The sequence below is a fragment of the Desmodus rotundus genome, chromosome 4, assembly GCF_022682495.2.
Source record: "Desmodus rotundus isolate HL8 chromosome 4, HLdesRot8A.1, whole genome shotgun sequence".
In the NCBI taxonomy this organism is placed as follows: Eukaryota; Metazoa; Chordata; class Mammalia; order Chiroptera; family Phyllostomidae; genus Desmodus; species Desmodus rotundus.
This window is the reverse complement of record NC_071390.1, coordinates 42,205,107-42,219,132: the sequence shown is the minus strand read 5'-3', so window position 1 is coordinate 42,219,132 and position 14,026 is coordinate 42,205,107. Positions and strand designations below refer to the sequence as shown.

The 14,026-nt window shown below is 35.7% G+C and overlaps 1 protein-coding gene across 2 annotated transcripts in view; it reads left to right on the top strand.

The window, feature by feature from the left end:
• The window catches only part of CTNNA3 (catenin alpha 3), a 1,492,024-nt gene that overhangs the window by 968,519 nt on the left and 509,479 nt on the right, over positions 1 to 14,026 (top strand). For both annotated transcript variants that reach the window (XM_053922528.1, XM_024561168.3), the window contains one exon: positions 8,809 to 8,965. In XM_053922528.1, coding sequence (XP_053778503.1) covers positions 8,809 to 8,965 — 157 coding nt within the window. The remainder of the gene's footprint in view (positions 1 to 8,808; positions 8,966 to 14,026) is intronic.

The following is a 14,026-nucleotide window of genomic DNA, read 5'->3' as shown; positions in this document are numbered from 1 at the left end:
ACCAACTCATTTGTAACCGAGAATTCAGTTTATTTGTTTGTTTTCCTTAAGAAGCATACTCACTCAGAGAGTTCTCCTGAACACAGGCCATCGCTTCTTCAGTGAGTAGTGAAGCGTGTGCTGCGGTATTTTGCACACGCCAGTCTATGTGCATAAACAACGAAGGACGCCAGGCCCTGCAGGGTGAAACAGACATCTAAAACTCGAACAATCTTTTGTGACCGAGAAGTAATCTTCTCCAATGCAGCAATAAGTGGTTTGATGGGGAAACAGGATTTTTTCCCTTCCATTTCTAGAATGTTAAGGACAGTTTCCTCAATACTCCAACTCCTAATTACTTAAAAATACCAGGAAAACATTGTTGGTATAGTAATACCTAAATTTGTGTAGTTCATTTATGTTTTCCATCACTCCAAATGTACTTTCCTATTCGGTTTGAAGTCATTCTATAATATTCCAAATGTGAAAGATTTAGGAAAAAAGATGCAAAGATTGAGTTGGCCAAACAATTCATCAAAACATTATCTGAATACTACATCGTGCACCTGTTACCCTGTAACTTCTTAATACGTGGCGGAAGCTCAGGAATAGTGTTGCTTGTGTGATCTGGATTGCATATGTTTGTTAGCCAGTGCTGAATATTTGTACATGACATTTTTCTCTTAACACACTTGAAATAAATTTTTTTCTGAATTTTCCTTGTCTAATGTTTTTACCTTAGATAAATCATAGGATTTTAGTAAATATTCTTTGAAATAAAAAATGTTAAACCTTTTAATATTACATCAACTCCTTTTAGCTCATGGGTTTAGATAAAACCAAGTTGAATCTTGATAGATTTCTAATTCCAAGTATTCAGTCACTGCCAATATATGCTTTATTATTTTTTTTAACTTTCACCAGCCTCTTATTTTAAAATACATTTTGGCAGTTAATAAAGAGCTTGCATTTTGCCTTTATTTTATATAGAATTGGATGGTGCATTAAACTTTGTAGATGTTTCTAACATAAAATGTCTTTTTTAAAAGAGGGAGAATTTATAAATTTTGCAAAGATATCAAATAAATTTTTCATTCTTCCGTGTGAACTCAAATGATTTTGAAAACAGTACATTTTTTTCTATGCTAAATTCTAAACTTATTAAGTCCCTCATGGCAGATTACAATGGATCTTAAAATCTTTGATTATGCTTTTTCATGATTGGAAATTAAAGTATTTTCTGTTACCTTAAATTGTAATATATACTATTGATTTTAGTTTTTTTTCCTTTTTTATGTAAAATATTCTCTTAGTTTTATGTTACAGGTATGTAATAAGAGTATAGTGCTTTTGTAGATTCAGTTTTCCTTATATTCATCTATTTTTAACCAAGGAACATTTTCATAATTAGCATATCAAAGAGATTGTGGAGCCTATCAAAATTGTAAGTTCCTTGTGTATGTGTATTTGTATTTATAGTGTTTAAATTCCCTAAGTATTCTTTGCATTTTTTCCAAACTCTCTTCAGGTAAGCAAATACTCATAAAATATCTAATGCTGTGCCAGTTGTTTAGTTTAATTCAGTTCTGCCTACAACCTTTGCAATAAGCATTTTTATAACCATTACAGATAAGGACATTGAGGCTCAGAGTGGAAACAATTTGTCTATAATCACACAAAACTAATAAGTAATGAAGTTGGATTAAAATGTGAGATCTGACCCCAAATTCCATTTTAATTTGTCTACAAAACCTACTAATTGATGATTTTGTTATATTAAGCCCAGCAGTTCTTTTAATATTCTTTTATTTTCTTATTTACTTGATTTGATAGGTTGTCCTGTCTTAATAATTAGTCTAGATGACATAAAAATAGTCTGATTTTTGTTGAAATGATTGGTTTCTTATGTGTATTCAAAGGCAAGGTAAAGCCTCATGGGACGCTTTAGTGTGGTTAATCCTGTCACGCAGGGATTATCCCTTCGCAGAGCAAGGAGATTACAATCTTGTGAGGCCAAAGGTGAATGCAGTCTATCTAATTAATTGTCTAAGTCTGTGGGAGTCTGTGACAAATGTGTATCCTGACCACCACCCCCTCCCTAGCCTGGATATGCCTTTATCATTTAATATAAGATGTGACTATGGAGATTCATGATGATAAATGCATGGTTTACTATTAAAATGCAAAGATAATTTTCTATGAGTAAGAGAAGACCAAAAGGAAAAGGTTATCAAAACTAAGGAAATATTAAAGACTATCATAGAAAGTGAGAAACATTTGATAGTAGAACAACATTTAAGCAACTAAGAAAAAAATGCACAGAGCTGGAGCACTGAATTTGATATCATTACCATGGTTGCTACAATCCCCAAATTCTTGCAGTATTACTCCTAAGTGGATATCCTACAAATTCCCCTCACCTACTAGCTTAAATGTATTTGAGGTATCACATAGTTTGTTATTTTAATTTTCTGTATATGCCGTAGGTATTTATACATAACTCATCTTTTTAATCCACAAAGTGCTTTTGTTATACTAAGATTTTTAAGATTATTTGTATCAATGCCAATATTGAAATATCTCTGAGGAAAAGTAAATTACATAGGTTTATTTTCACTTCTTAAGTGATTGTTTTCAGAAATCATATATATATATAATATATATTATATATCTATCAGATAATCACATTAAATCTGTATGTTCCCTTATAGCTAGTGAAGTTGAACATCTTTTCAGTTGTCCATTTGTTTGTCTTCTTGGGAAAAGTGTCCAGGTTCTCTGCCAGTTTTTTAAATTGGATTGTCTTTTTGTTGTTGTTGAGTGGTATGAATTCTTTATATACTTTGGATGTTAGCCCATTATTGAAGGTATTTTTTTCAAATATCTTCTCCCATTGTGTTGGTTGCCTGTTTGTTTTGTTGATTTTTTTTTTTGCTGTGCAGAAGCTTTTTAGTTTGATATCAACAACAGTGTGGTATTTACTGGGGTGTGGGGGGAAGGGAAGGTGGGGAAGCTGAGGAGGGTAAAGGGGGTCAAAAATATGGAGACAGAAGGAAGCTAAATTTGGGTGGTGAGCACACAATGCAATATACAGATGATGTAGCATAGATTTATACACTTAAAATTTATTAACCTATGTCACCCAAATATATTTAATAATGATTAAAAAAAATGTATGTTCAAATCTGAAGGAACCTGAGGGGGATCAGGTAACTCAAATACTAATCCCTCTCCCCTTGTAGGTATGTTAGGCACACATACCTGTGACTTCTGGGACAATGAGTACTGGGAGAGTTCATCTGACTCTTCTGTGGATACAATATCAGTCTGAAGCAAAGTAAACTTCTGATTGAAGTCTCAGAGCTTCCAATCCAGAGTTCCTTCTGTGACTTAGCACAAATTACTCAATCTCTTTGTGCCTCCATTGTCTCACCAGGGTAACAGGAATACCAATAGGACCTTTCTTATTGGATTAAAAATTTGAATTCAAATCAAATATGTAGAAACTATGTCTGGAATATTGCAAGCTCTCGGTAATGTTAGTCCTATGATTACTACACTATTTTATTGTTTTCAACAAAATTCCCGAAAAAATAGATATTTAAAAAAAAAAAGGACTGTGACAGCAGAAGTGAGGGTGGGGGAAAGGAGTAGCTGGAGTAGCTTGTCTCCACAAAGGATTAGATATGGTAGAACACTGAAAAAGGCTCCTTTATCTGGTAGTGCTATTCCCTCTAAGGAAGCAAAGTCAACACCTTGTTATCCAGACAGAGTTTAGATAAAATATTGCAGTAGAATCTGTGCTCACTTTATCATTTCAGACGATAGATAGTTTTTTATGAAAAATTAATGGTCTGGCTGTGGCAGACCAGGCTGTGTGAGGCCTAAAATTTATACGGTTTTGAGGGCCTTCTTTAAGAAAAAGTATTTATTCAGAATACTCCAATAAATACCTAGTTACTAGCTTTAAATGTGGACAGATACTAAAATAATAACAAAATTTAGAAAAATGATACAATATATGCATTATTATCGGCCAGAAACAGATCCACGAATCTTTTTTCTCTTCTTTTCCCTTTGACTCTCTGTCTTCCTTCTGTTCTCTTTCCTTCCTTAGTTCCCTCCTTCCTTCCTTCCTTTTTTCTTTTTGCTGCACCCTGTCGATCACTTCTTAAATAACAATTTATTTTGTAATATTCTTTTGTGTAGACAAATTAGGAAGAAGATTCAGTCTTTGTTTCCACATAGTCTGTTCAGGAAGGTCTGAGGAAAGAGGGAGCGTGTAAAGGCTCTTCCCTGACAAGACGCCAGTACAACCCGGTCAAGTGTAGTACAGGGCATGTACAGCGGTAACCGCAAACCTTTCAAAATTAGCCCACTAAACTAAACTAAGCTAAATGTCCACCCAACTCAGCTTCCTTTACTGGATCCCAAAATATTTGTGGCAAACTTACTAGAAAAAATGACCCTGTGAACACATTTCTAGGGCCTCTCTGGCATCTTAGATGGAACCTGTACAAATAAGAAGGCCTGAAATACAAACATCTGATACCTGGAGGGAAACAAGGAAAACTTTGAGATAATCTAAAACTCCTAAATATGCTGAATAGTTTGAGAGATTCCCACAGCAAGTGAGAGCATGATGTAATAAAAATTCTCTGATTTAATGTAAAAATACAAAGAATACAAAATAATATTTAATGTAAACTGTAACTGAAAACTAATTTTTTAAATGGGAGGGAGCTTAGAGGCAGGTGTGCTGAGGCCTGGGTCACATGTACTAGCAGAAAGGGCAGGAAGCCTGAAGAAGGTAGAATGAGACCTGGTGAAATTAAGCTTTCTCCAGGGGTTACTAATAATACACACGCAAAGTCTAATAGGAGCTAGTTTGAAGAGACTTCTATGAGGAAAGGGAAATGGAGATCAGTCAGAAAGAATCAGCCTCAAACACAGCCTGCATCAGTGAGCATGGGCAGGAAATGTAGTTGGGGTAGTGGAACCCATATATAAAAGGGAAGGAACTGAGAAGAGGGCTCAGCAGGTCCTTGGGGTTCCATGTTCTACAACTATAACCTCGTTCACCTCCTTTGCCCTTCCCACTTGCTTAACAAAATTCCACTCAATTTTTTTTTTTTCTTTTTGGTAAGGACTGGAAATAGGAGACTATTGGAAAGGCTATTCAAATAGTCCTGTTAAGATATAATAAGATCCTGAATTTGAAGACACTGTTTCAAGGGTGAAATGAATGACTAGGTGATTCACAGGGTCATATACACATCTCAACCATAATCTAAAGAAAAATGCCTCAGAAAGTAATATAGTTTATTTCAGTCATGTTTAGTCAGCATGAAGAGGATTTGAGAGTGGTCTTGGGCCCTGACCCAGATATACAGAAAAAATTGCTAGGGTGCGGTAGTCTTCATCATTGGGATGCAGGCTTTTCTTCCCCCTTAACAGGATTAGGGTTATCTGCTGAATTTTGTCTGCTTTTAGATTTAAGATAAATACCAGGAGAGTCAAGTAGGATAGAGTATTTTCACAGTGCACAGTGTTGAATCAGATAAGTTGGATCAGCTGCAGAACTGAAAGCTTCTCAAAAAATAGAGTCTCTCCTGTATTCATGATTCCACATCCCCCTGAGGGCTCTGCACCAGCAGTACTTTAAAAATACGCCTCTCTGAATTTCCCACAACCACACGTGTACACAGTTGTTCAGCTGCAGGGACAATGAAACAGCAGAGACCAGAGCCCGGTAATACGCACAAACGTCCGTTGTTAAGTTAATAGGTTAATAAAACTAAAACTGAAGTCCAGGAATGCTGTACAGCAGCTATTTTTCAAAGTAGTGTGTGTTTTCTTAGAATTTAATGTGTTCTTCTCTTGTAAAAAAGAAATAAAGAAGAGAATATCAACATAATATTTTCAAGCCACGTATTTTTCCCCTCCTCCATCTCCAATAATTTGTTGGAAGTCATTTAAGTGAAGTACAGCCTTTAGGTTACTTAGTAGAAAAAGACTCTTTTCATTGTTTCCATTTTATGTTGGTGAAATCTGAAAGCTGTGTCCAACATTCTCCTCACTAATGACTCCTGCTTTCCAAATTCCAAAGTCATTTTTAGTTCGCATTATTTTTGACTCTACTGCATTTGATCTTTAGGGGAAAAAATCTTTCTTATACTGATTCTTTAATATCTTAGTTTTCTACCTCCTTCTTGATGATTCTTTTTCTCATCTTTATCACTTCCACTTAGTGGGTACTTTCCAGAGGTAGTTTTCTCCTCCCTCTTTCCATTGTTCCTTTGATTTCCTTCCAACTCTATTACTATCACCTCTCTGCTACATATTCCCCAGGAGGTGAGGTTAGGCTCTGTCTCACTTCTAGGTTATTACATGTGTTATTGCTACTTCCCAGAAGGATATCATGTTATATTAATTTCTACTTATTTTTAAAGACTTTCTGTATTTTCAGAGAGAGGGGTAGGGAGAGAGAAAGAGCAGGAAAGAAACATTAATGTGTGTGGGAGAAACATCAATTGGTTGCTTCTTGCACACTCCCCAACAGGGACAGCCTGCAACCCAGGTGTGTCTCCTGACCACCTGGGGAATCAAACCAGCAACCTTTCTTGTTGAGAGACAACACTCAACCAACTAAGCCACACTGATTAAGGCTCTACTTACTTTTTTAAGTTTCAGTACCTTGGGCATCTTTCCTTATGGATCTGAGTACCTCTCCCATGTGTTATAGGGCATCTTGTGCTTCTTTTTACAGAGTCCTTATAACATTTCCTATCGACTGCAGTGGTTCTCAGAGTGAGAGCACCACCAGTGACATCACTATCATCTGGGAAATTGTCAGAAATGCAAATTCTTAAGCCCCAGGGTGCAATGAATTAGAAACTAAGGAAGCCAGGGTTTCACAGGCTCTCCAGGCGCTCCTGATTCTGGCTAACTTTCTGAGAACCACTGGTATGTTGCAACTCCCTGGTTTTCCCTTGATTCTTCTACTAGATTAATGGCTGTTTTAGAAACTGTGTGGAATCATTTTCATTGTGATGCATTAGTATCCAGTGCAGTATCTGATGCCTTGTTGCTGCACAGTAACAATTTCTTTCAGTGCATATACAAATGAAAGACAACTTTTTTGTGAGTTACAATTCCACTTCTCTGATTGCTCACTATGTAATTTGTATGGAAAGCCAAGAGTCACTTCAAAGTCAACATCTGTGATAGGAAAGTTGACATCTAATACCCCTCATCAACACTGTCCTTCAAAACAATTGCACACGACTGCCTCTACACTGACTTTTTAACTCTCCCACCTCTCCTTTTCTATCAATACCCTAATAATTATCTCCATTGGTCATGGAAAACCATAGTAATCATATTTCTTTAAAGAATAACTTCATTCAATCTGAGTATACAACTGAAACATATTCATCACAGAAAACCTGAAATATTCAGTTACACAAAATAAAATAAAAAGCACCAGAAGGTCCCCCACTTCTAGAGTAGTATTGTTAATGACTGCATGTATTCATCCACCTTTTATTTCTAGCATGGGTTTGCTAGAAATGGCATCCTATGAAGGATAATGTTTTGTGATCTACAGTTATTACACTGTTGTGGATGTATTTCCATTGTCTTTAAATATTGTTTCCACAAATTTGTTAACACCTGCATGATTGTTTTGGCAATAATTAACCTGCCCTCACCCTCCTTTAGTTAACTGCAAGTCCCACCAAAGCCTTTTGCTTGCCTCCACCACTGCAGGCCAGGCTTCTCTTACTTCTGTAACCTATTGCAGTAGCCTTCTTTGCCAAATTAATTTTTCTAGAGTGTAATTCTGGATAAATTGCTCAAAAGTCAAAATGCCTCTCAGTGCCTTCCAGATAAGGCTGCAGTCTTGAGTCAGACAACCAGGGCCTCCTGGAGGCCCTAGGACAGACTGCTTCCCATTCCCACAGCATTTCTCTGATTTTCTAACTTTTTGAATCTTACCATATCTCTGTCCCAGCTTTCATTCTTACAAGTAATTTTACTTAAATTTCCCCGTCAGTTATGCTAAAATTGCAAACTTCTTACCCTCACCACCACTCTACTCCTTATCCCCTCCTCTGCTCTGTTTTCTCTCCTTAGTCCTTATGGCAGTCTACCAGCCACGTATTTCATTTATTTAACATGATAATCAGTTGTCCTCCCCAGCTATAGTGTAAGTGTCATTAAGGCAAAGTTTTTGGCCTGTGTCTTGTTCATTATCACACCTCTGAAACCTGAAACATGCTGGAAACATAAAAGACACTCAAAATATCTCCACATATATTTGAAATGTTGAAAGAATACATGAATGAACCAATGAATAAATGAATAAATAATGTATTTCTACTAGAAAATTGAACAGGTCCTCAAGGAAGTCAGACCTCTTACTCCTTCTGCTGAAGGTTAGCTCTCTATTCTCTAAAGCTTCATAACCATTATTCGTACTCCTGACACGTGTGGCATGTTGAACTGAGTAACATGGTGCCCTTCCCACTGCATAACATACAAACTCCTGAAAGGCAGACACCAGTTATCTTGTGTATAACTTTGTATATCTTGCAGTTCTTAATACATTAACACTTAATAAATAGTTCTAAAATTAATTAAGTTATTTTCAAAAGAAAATTAAATTGTTACCTAAAGCAAATAGGTAGTTACACATAAGGACATTTCACCATGTTTCCTGTTGTTAAAGATAAATGTATCTATTTTTTAAAAAACAGAATAACTGTTATCTGCATGTTGGTAACTATTGCCAAAGAAATCACCACGTAATATTCTACATCTTTACAGATTATTAATGCTGCACTCGCTTTGGCTGCAAGACCTAAAAGTCAAGTGGTCAAAAAAACCATGGAAATGTACAAGCGCACGTGGGAGAATCATATCCATGTCCTCACGGAAGCCGTAGATGACATCACAAGCATTGATGACTTCCTCGCTGTATCTGGTATGGTTTTGATTTTTTAGTTTAGACCATTGCTCTAGTCATTTTTATGAAACAGAATAGCACTAAATATAATTAATTTTGTGCAATATAGTGAGACTGTATTGCCAAGTGCTGTTAGGTCTGATCTCTCCTTAGGTAATGAGCCTCATGCCTGGTACTCCTTACAACTCAACAATTACATTGTCTCTCTAAAAGAAACTTCTGTTCTTGAGCAAAACATAATTTAAAGTAAAGCTAGAAATCTTAGGCCTATTCTGGCTTTTCAAATAAATCATCAGTTTCCCTTCTTTAAAATACTGGTTTCTCTTGATTTCCCTGCACTTCTTTTCCAACCATATTTTTATCCACTCAGAAAAAGAAAATATAATTATGAATGGGAAACTTTTTATTGATTTGATATACAATGTGTGCTTCAACTTCTAGTACATGTATTTGAATAATGGTGATCTAAAGAATCAAACAAATAAGTCTAAACATCTGACTATATCAGTAACAGAGAGGCTTTGGGTTCCATGCCAAACCCAATGATTCTCATCCCCAATGATTCCCCCCACAGGACTGTGAAATTACTCTCATAAAGCCCTATCCTTGGAAGCATAACTCAGGTTTTGATTATACTGCTGTAAAAACAAATAACTAAATGTTTTTAATCTTTTTATTCTCATAAAAATTAAACTTCTCCTTAAATAAATTACATATTTTTTTAAAGAGAGAGATTTTCCTGGAATATGATAATATTCTTTTTCATAAAGCAAATTGTCATGAATTTCTAACATCCTCTTATTTTTTAGTTTTCTGATTTATTTTGTCTAACTTATTGAATTTATTACTTATATATGTGTGTATATTCTCATCCTGAACAATAGTTCCAGAATCCTAGTGTGTTTTTATAATTCATCGATGAAAAGAAAATGGGTGCTAATTATTTTTTTAAAATGTTTTATTTCTGTAGAGTGAAAAACTTTGCAAATAACATGAAATATTTGGGAGAAAATATTAACATCCCTTGATCACACTATTCAGAAATAACAATCACTGATATCTGATTTATTTCCAACCAACACACATAATGTGTGTGTGTCTGTGTGTATAGTCTGTCCAGAAGGTATCCAGCCACGTTATATGAAAAACAGACATTTATTGAAGAAGATACAAGATGCAAGAAACATTGAACATAGGACCATGACACTTCAGTTACCTTCAAAGTAGGCACCTTGGGACCTCACACAGTTCTTCCAATTGCCATCAGCTGCCCTGTCATATTTTCCTGAATCTTATCAATGGTCTGAAATCTCTTCCCTTTCAAAAGTGTCAGGGAAGTCACTTTTTAATTTTGGGAAAAACCAGAAGTCACAGGGTGCCAAATCTGGGCTGAGTCATCTGGGTGATTTGATGTTTCACCAAAAAACGGCCCCAGATGTGATGCGTGAGTGGCTGCATTGTCATGATGAAGCTGCCAGTCAACAGCTGCCCACAGCTGCAGCCTTCGGAATCATCCAAATAGGTCCCAAGGAGAAATGTTCAAGCTTAACATAAAATTTGACAGATTCATTGCTCTGCTCACTCAGTCATTTTGAATGGGATGGCCGCACAGTACACTTGCTCACTCAACAGTGTCTACTGCCCCCTCTGACTAGTACAGTGAAGTCATCATTGTTCACACATGCACATTCCAGTCCACTCTCCTTGGCTGCCAGGTACATCGATGTCACTCAAACCATTCTCTTTATATTAACAATGACTGGACTTTTTCTGGACAGACCTACTGTCATGATACACACACACACACACATAAATTCAAGCAAATATTACATATTACATGTAAAAAGACAAATAATATATGATACATAATGTATATAAATTATTTGGTTTTTCATACATAATATTAGGCTGAATTTTCCCACATCATTATATAACTTCAAAAATAAATCATTGGTTCTCCTTTTCTTAGCATTTAGATAAATTGCAACTTTATTTTCATAAACAATTATGTATTAAACATATTTTTTTATCTATTTGCTATTCTTACTATAGATTTTGCAAAATGAATCTATTCAACTTATATTAGGACAGTCTTTTGTAATATACTTGTTCAATGCTAGGTTCTGGTTCTAGTTGGTTCTTTTGGTTACAAGACAAAAAAACTTGCTTGCGCTACTTGATGTAAAGGCACTTTTATTGGTATACTGTTGGCACATTAGGGAGACTCTCCTGGTCACACAAGAACAGGAGCCATACTTGGTCAGGTCTTGCATTATTAGAGCTGTGAGAGTCTGGGATCTGAGCAACTCCTTGGGTCCACAGGGCAGAAACCCGTGGTTTTGCTTTTCAGGGCTGGCTTAACCTGACCTACCAGCCTTCAGAGTCTGCTACTTTCCATAAATGATTTCAGTACTTCAGAATATTTTGCTTACCTATAACAGAAAACTAATATGAAAGTTGCTTGAAGAATAAAAACCTTTGATTAGTTCAGGTTACTAGATGTTTAAGATAGTTAATTCTAGACTTATAGACCCTAGTGCAATAGAAGACTTGGATAGGAATAAGCCATGTTTGTGGAGGGGAGGATCATATCACTAACATTATTTAGAATTGTTTGTACGGGGTAGTAATAAAAAGTAGATTAATATTTAATGTGTTTGATTATTGTTTTTATATTCTCCACATACATTCCATTATTTTCTATACTGGAAGTAGACTACTTCTACTTTCTTGTCCTTAGGATGCTCTAGTTGGTAATGGTTTAAGGTTATTAATGACTTATGTAGGCATCTCTGGTTTCTACTGAACTTCCCTCATGGTTGTATCTCAAAACATTACAAGTACCACCTAAAGCAGGAAAGCAAACTGGATTGTTGGCTTGAACTTATCAAGAAGAAAATCTTTCCAAGATGCCTCCCATAAGACTTTCTCATACTTGTCGTAGGTCAGAATTTAGTTGGTCCTCTACCTTCTCCTGGACCAATCACTGGCAACAGTAAATATGATTTCCATGATGAACTTAAAGTGCTGATAAATGGTTAACAACTGACTGGAGGCCAGAGAGAGTAGTAATCCTAATTTATAGCACTTGCTGATTTCTGTGGCATAAGTACTACCATGTTGGCAGGTATCAAAGCTAGTAATGTGATGTCATTGAACTCTGAATTGGAAAGAAATGCATAAAAACAGCTTTTGTGAGCTGATATAAACAGATACTAGCATACCACTGGCCTTAGAACAGTCGTAATTCAACCTTCCTGACTGGTTACTTACTATACAAATAGAATCAAAGGTTATATCTGCAGAAAAGAAGGGAAAGTGGCTGTTGACTAGAGAATAAAATATGTTTGCCCTAAACACTGTCATACACACTTTCTCAGGTTTCTGTGCCTACATTAACTTATCTTGTATTAGTTTAGCATGAGTTACAGTGATGTTTCCTGTTACTTAATAACTCTTCAACATCTGTTTTCACAGATAATGGCATCTTCTCTTAGAATATTCCCAGTCAAATAAATAAGAAGGAATATAGCTAGTCCCATACATCTTTTTAGTTCTGAGCCTAGGTCTTTAGAACCATGCTAGAAGTCCTAAGTCCAAGATCATGGACCAACCAATGAATGGGTTACCTTTTTTCAGTTGGCTAATCGTGGTTCAAATCATGGTGATGGGCGCTGCCGCAATCTGGTAGCTTTTGTGCAGTGCAGATTTTTCTTAGAAAAAGTTGCAGATGTGATCAGCAGTGAGTGACTTTTCTGGCACTACTTTATAATGATCTTTCATAATATGTTGTTTGTATTCACAGACTTCTGGTTCTGCCATTTGCCAGGTAGAACAACAGACAAGTTAGTTCACAATACATCTAAATTGTTAATTACCTGGAACATATTATGTTTTCAAAATTTTTATAAACATTCTATCTTTTTCCTGGGCTTTCTTCCAGTAGATAGAAATACTAAATTGTTTTCTTTTCTTACACATAAGAATAAAGAATAGGGGTCCTGAAAATATTTCCACTTTCTCCTGAGTCAGTTGCAAAAATGACTCAGAAACTAGCTCTCCACATTATATTATAGACAAAAGTTAAAGCCTAAAATTGGGGAGAAACTATTCTTGGACCTTATACCATTACTTTATTGTCATTAGCAAAGGTAGAGATCACATTGCTACAATGTTTGCCTTAGGACAATGTTTTAGATTGTCCATTGTTGGCCAGAGGCTCTGGAAATAAAGGTCTATCTAGTTCTAACTGTCTTTTATCTGCTGCAGTTTCAAATACAGAAATATCATTGAAGAGTTTAAAATTGGTATGTTCATATAATCACCAAACATCTCATGATACAAAACTAAAACACCAATTTTCAGAAGCCACTTTTTGTTCTCTGCTATATGTAGAAAACTTCAAATATAAGAATAATCCATTCTTTGAAAATATAAGAAATACAGCTACCTTACCAATTTATTATGTATTTTTAAGTTTTCTATCTAAAAATAACATGAAACAGTGAATCTAAACCTACTTTCAAAAGCAAGGAGATGTTTGCCAAACTGTTCTCTGACATTTAGTTGTGCAACAGAGACTTTTTTAGCTTAGTGTTATTTATGTCAATGTCAACTCACAAGTAATTAGACAAACTCTTCAAAAAGCATTGGTACCCAAACTCTTTGTTCCATCATTGACAGCAGAGCTTATCCCACATCATTCACTATGCTCTTCATCACTCTTTGATAATGCGTGTAATAGAACACCCTTCAGAGTCTCTGGTTTGAAGATTCTTTTATTTTTCCCATAAATTACTTTACTGTTGTTCAATTACAGTTGTCTGCATTTTTCTCCCCACCACTCCCCCCATCCCAGCCAAACCCATCTCCCTCCCTTGCTTCCACCATTCCCCTTGGTTTTGTCCATGTGTCCTTTATACTAGTTCCTGAAAACCCTTCTCCCCACAGTCCCATCTGCCCTCTCCTCTGGCTATTGTTAGATTATTCTTAATTTCAGTGTCTCTGGTTATATTTTGTTTGCTTTTTTCTTCCATTGATTACGTTCCAGTTAAAGGTGAGATCATATGGTATTTGTCC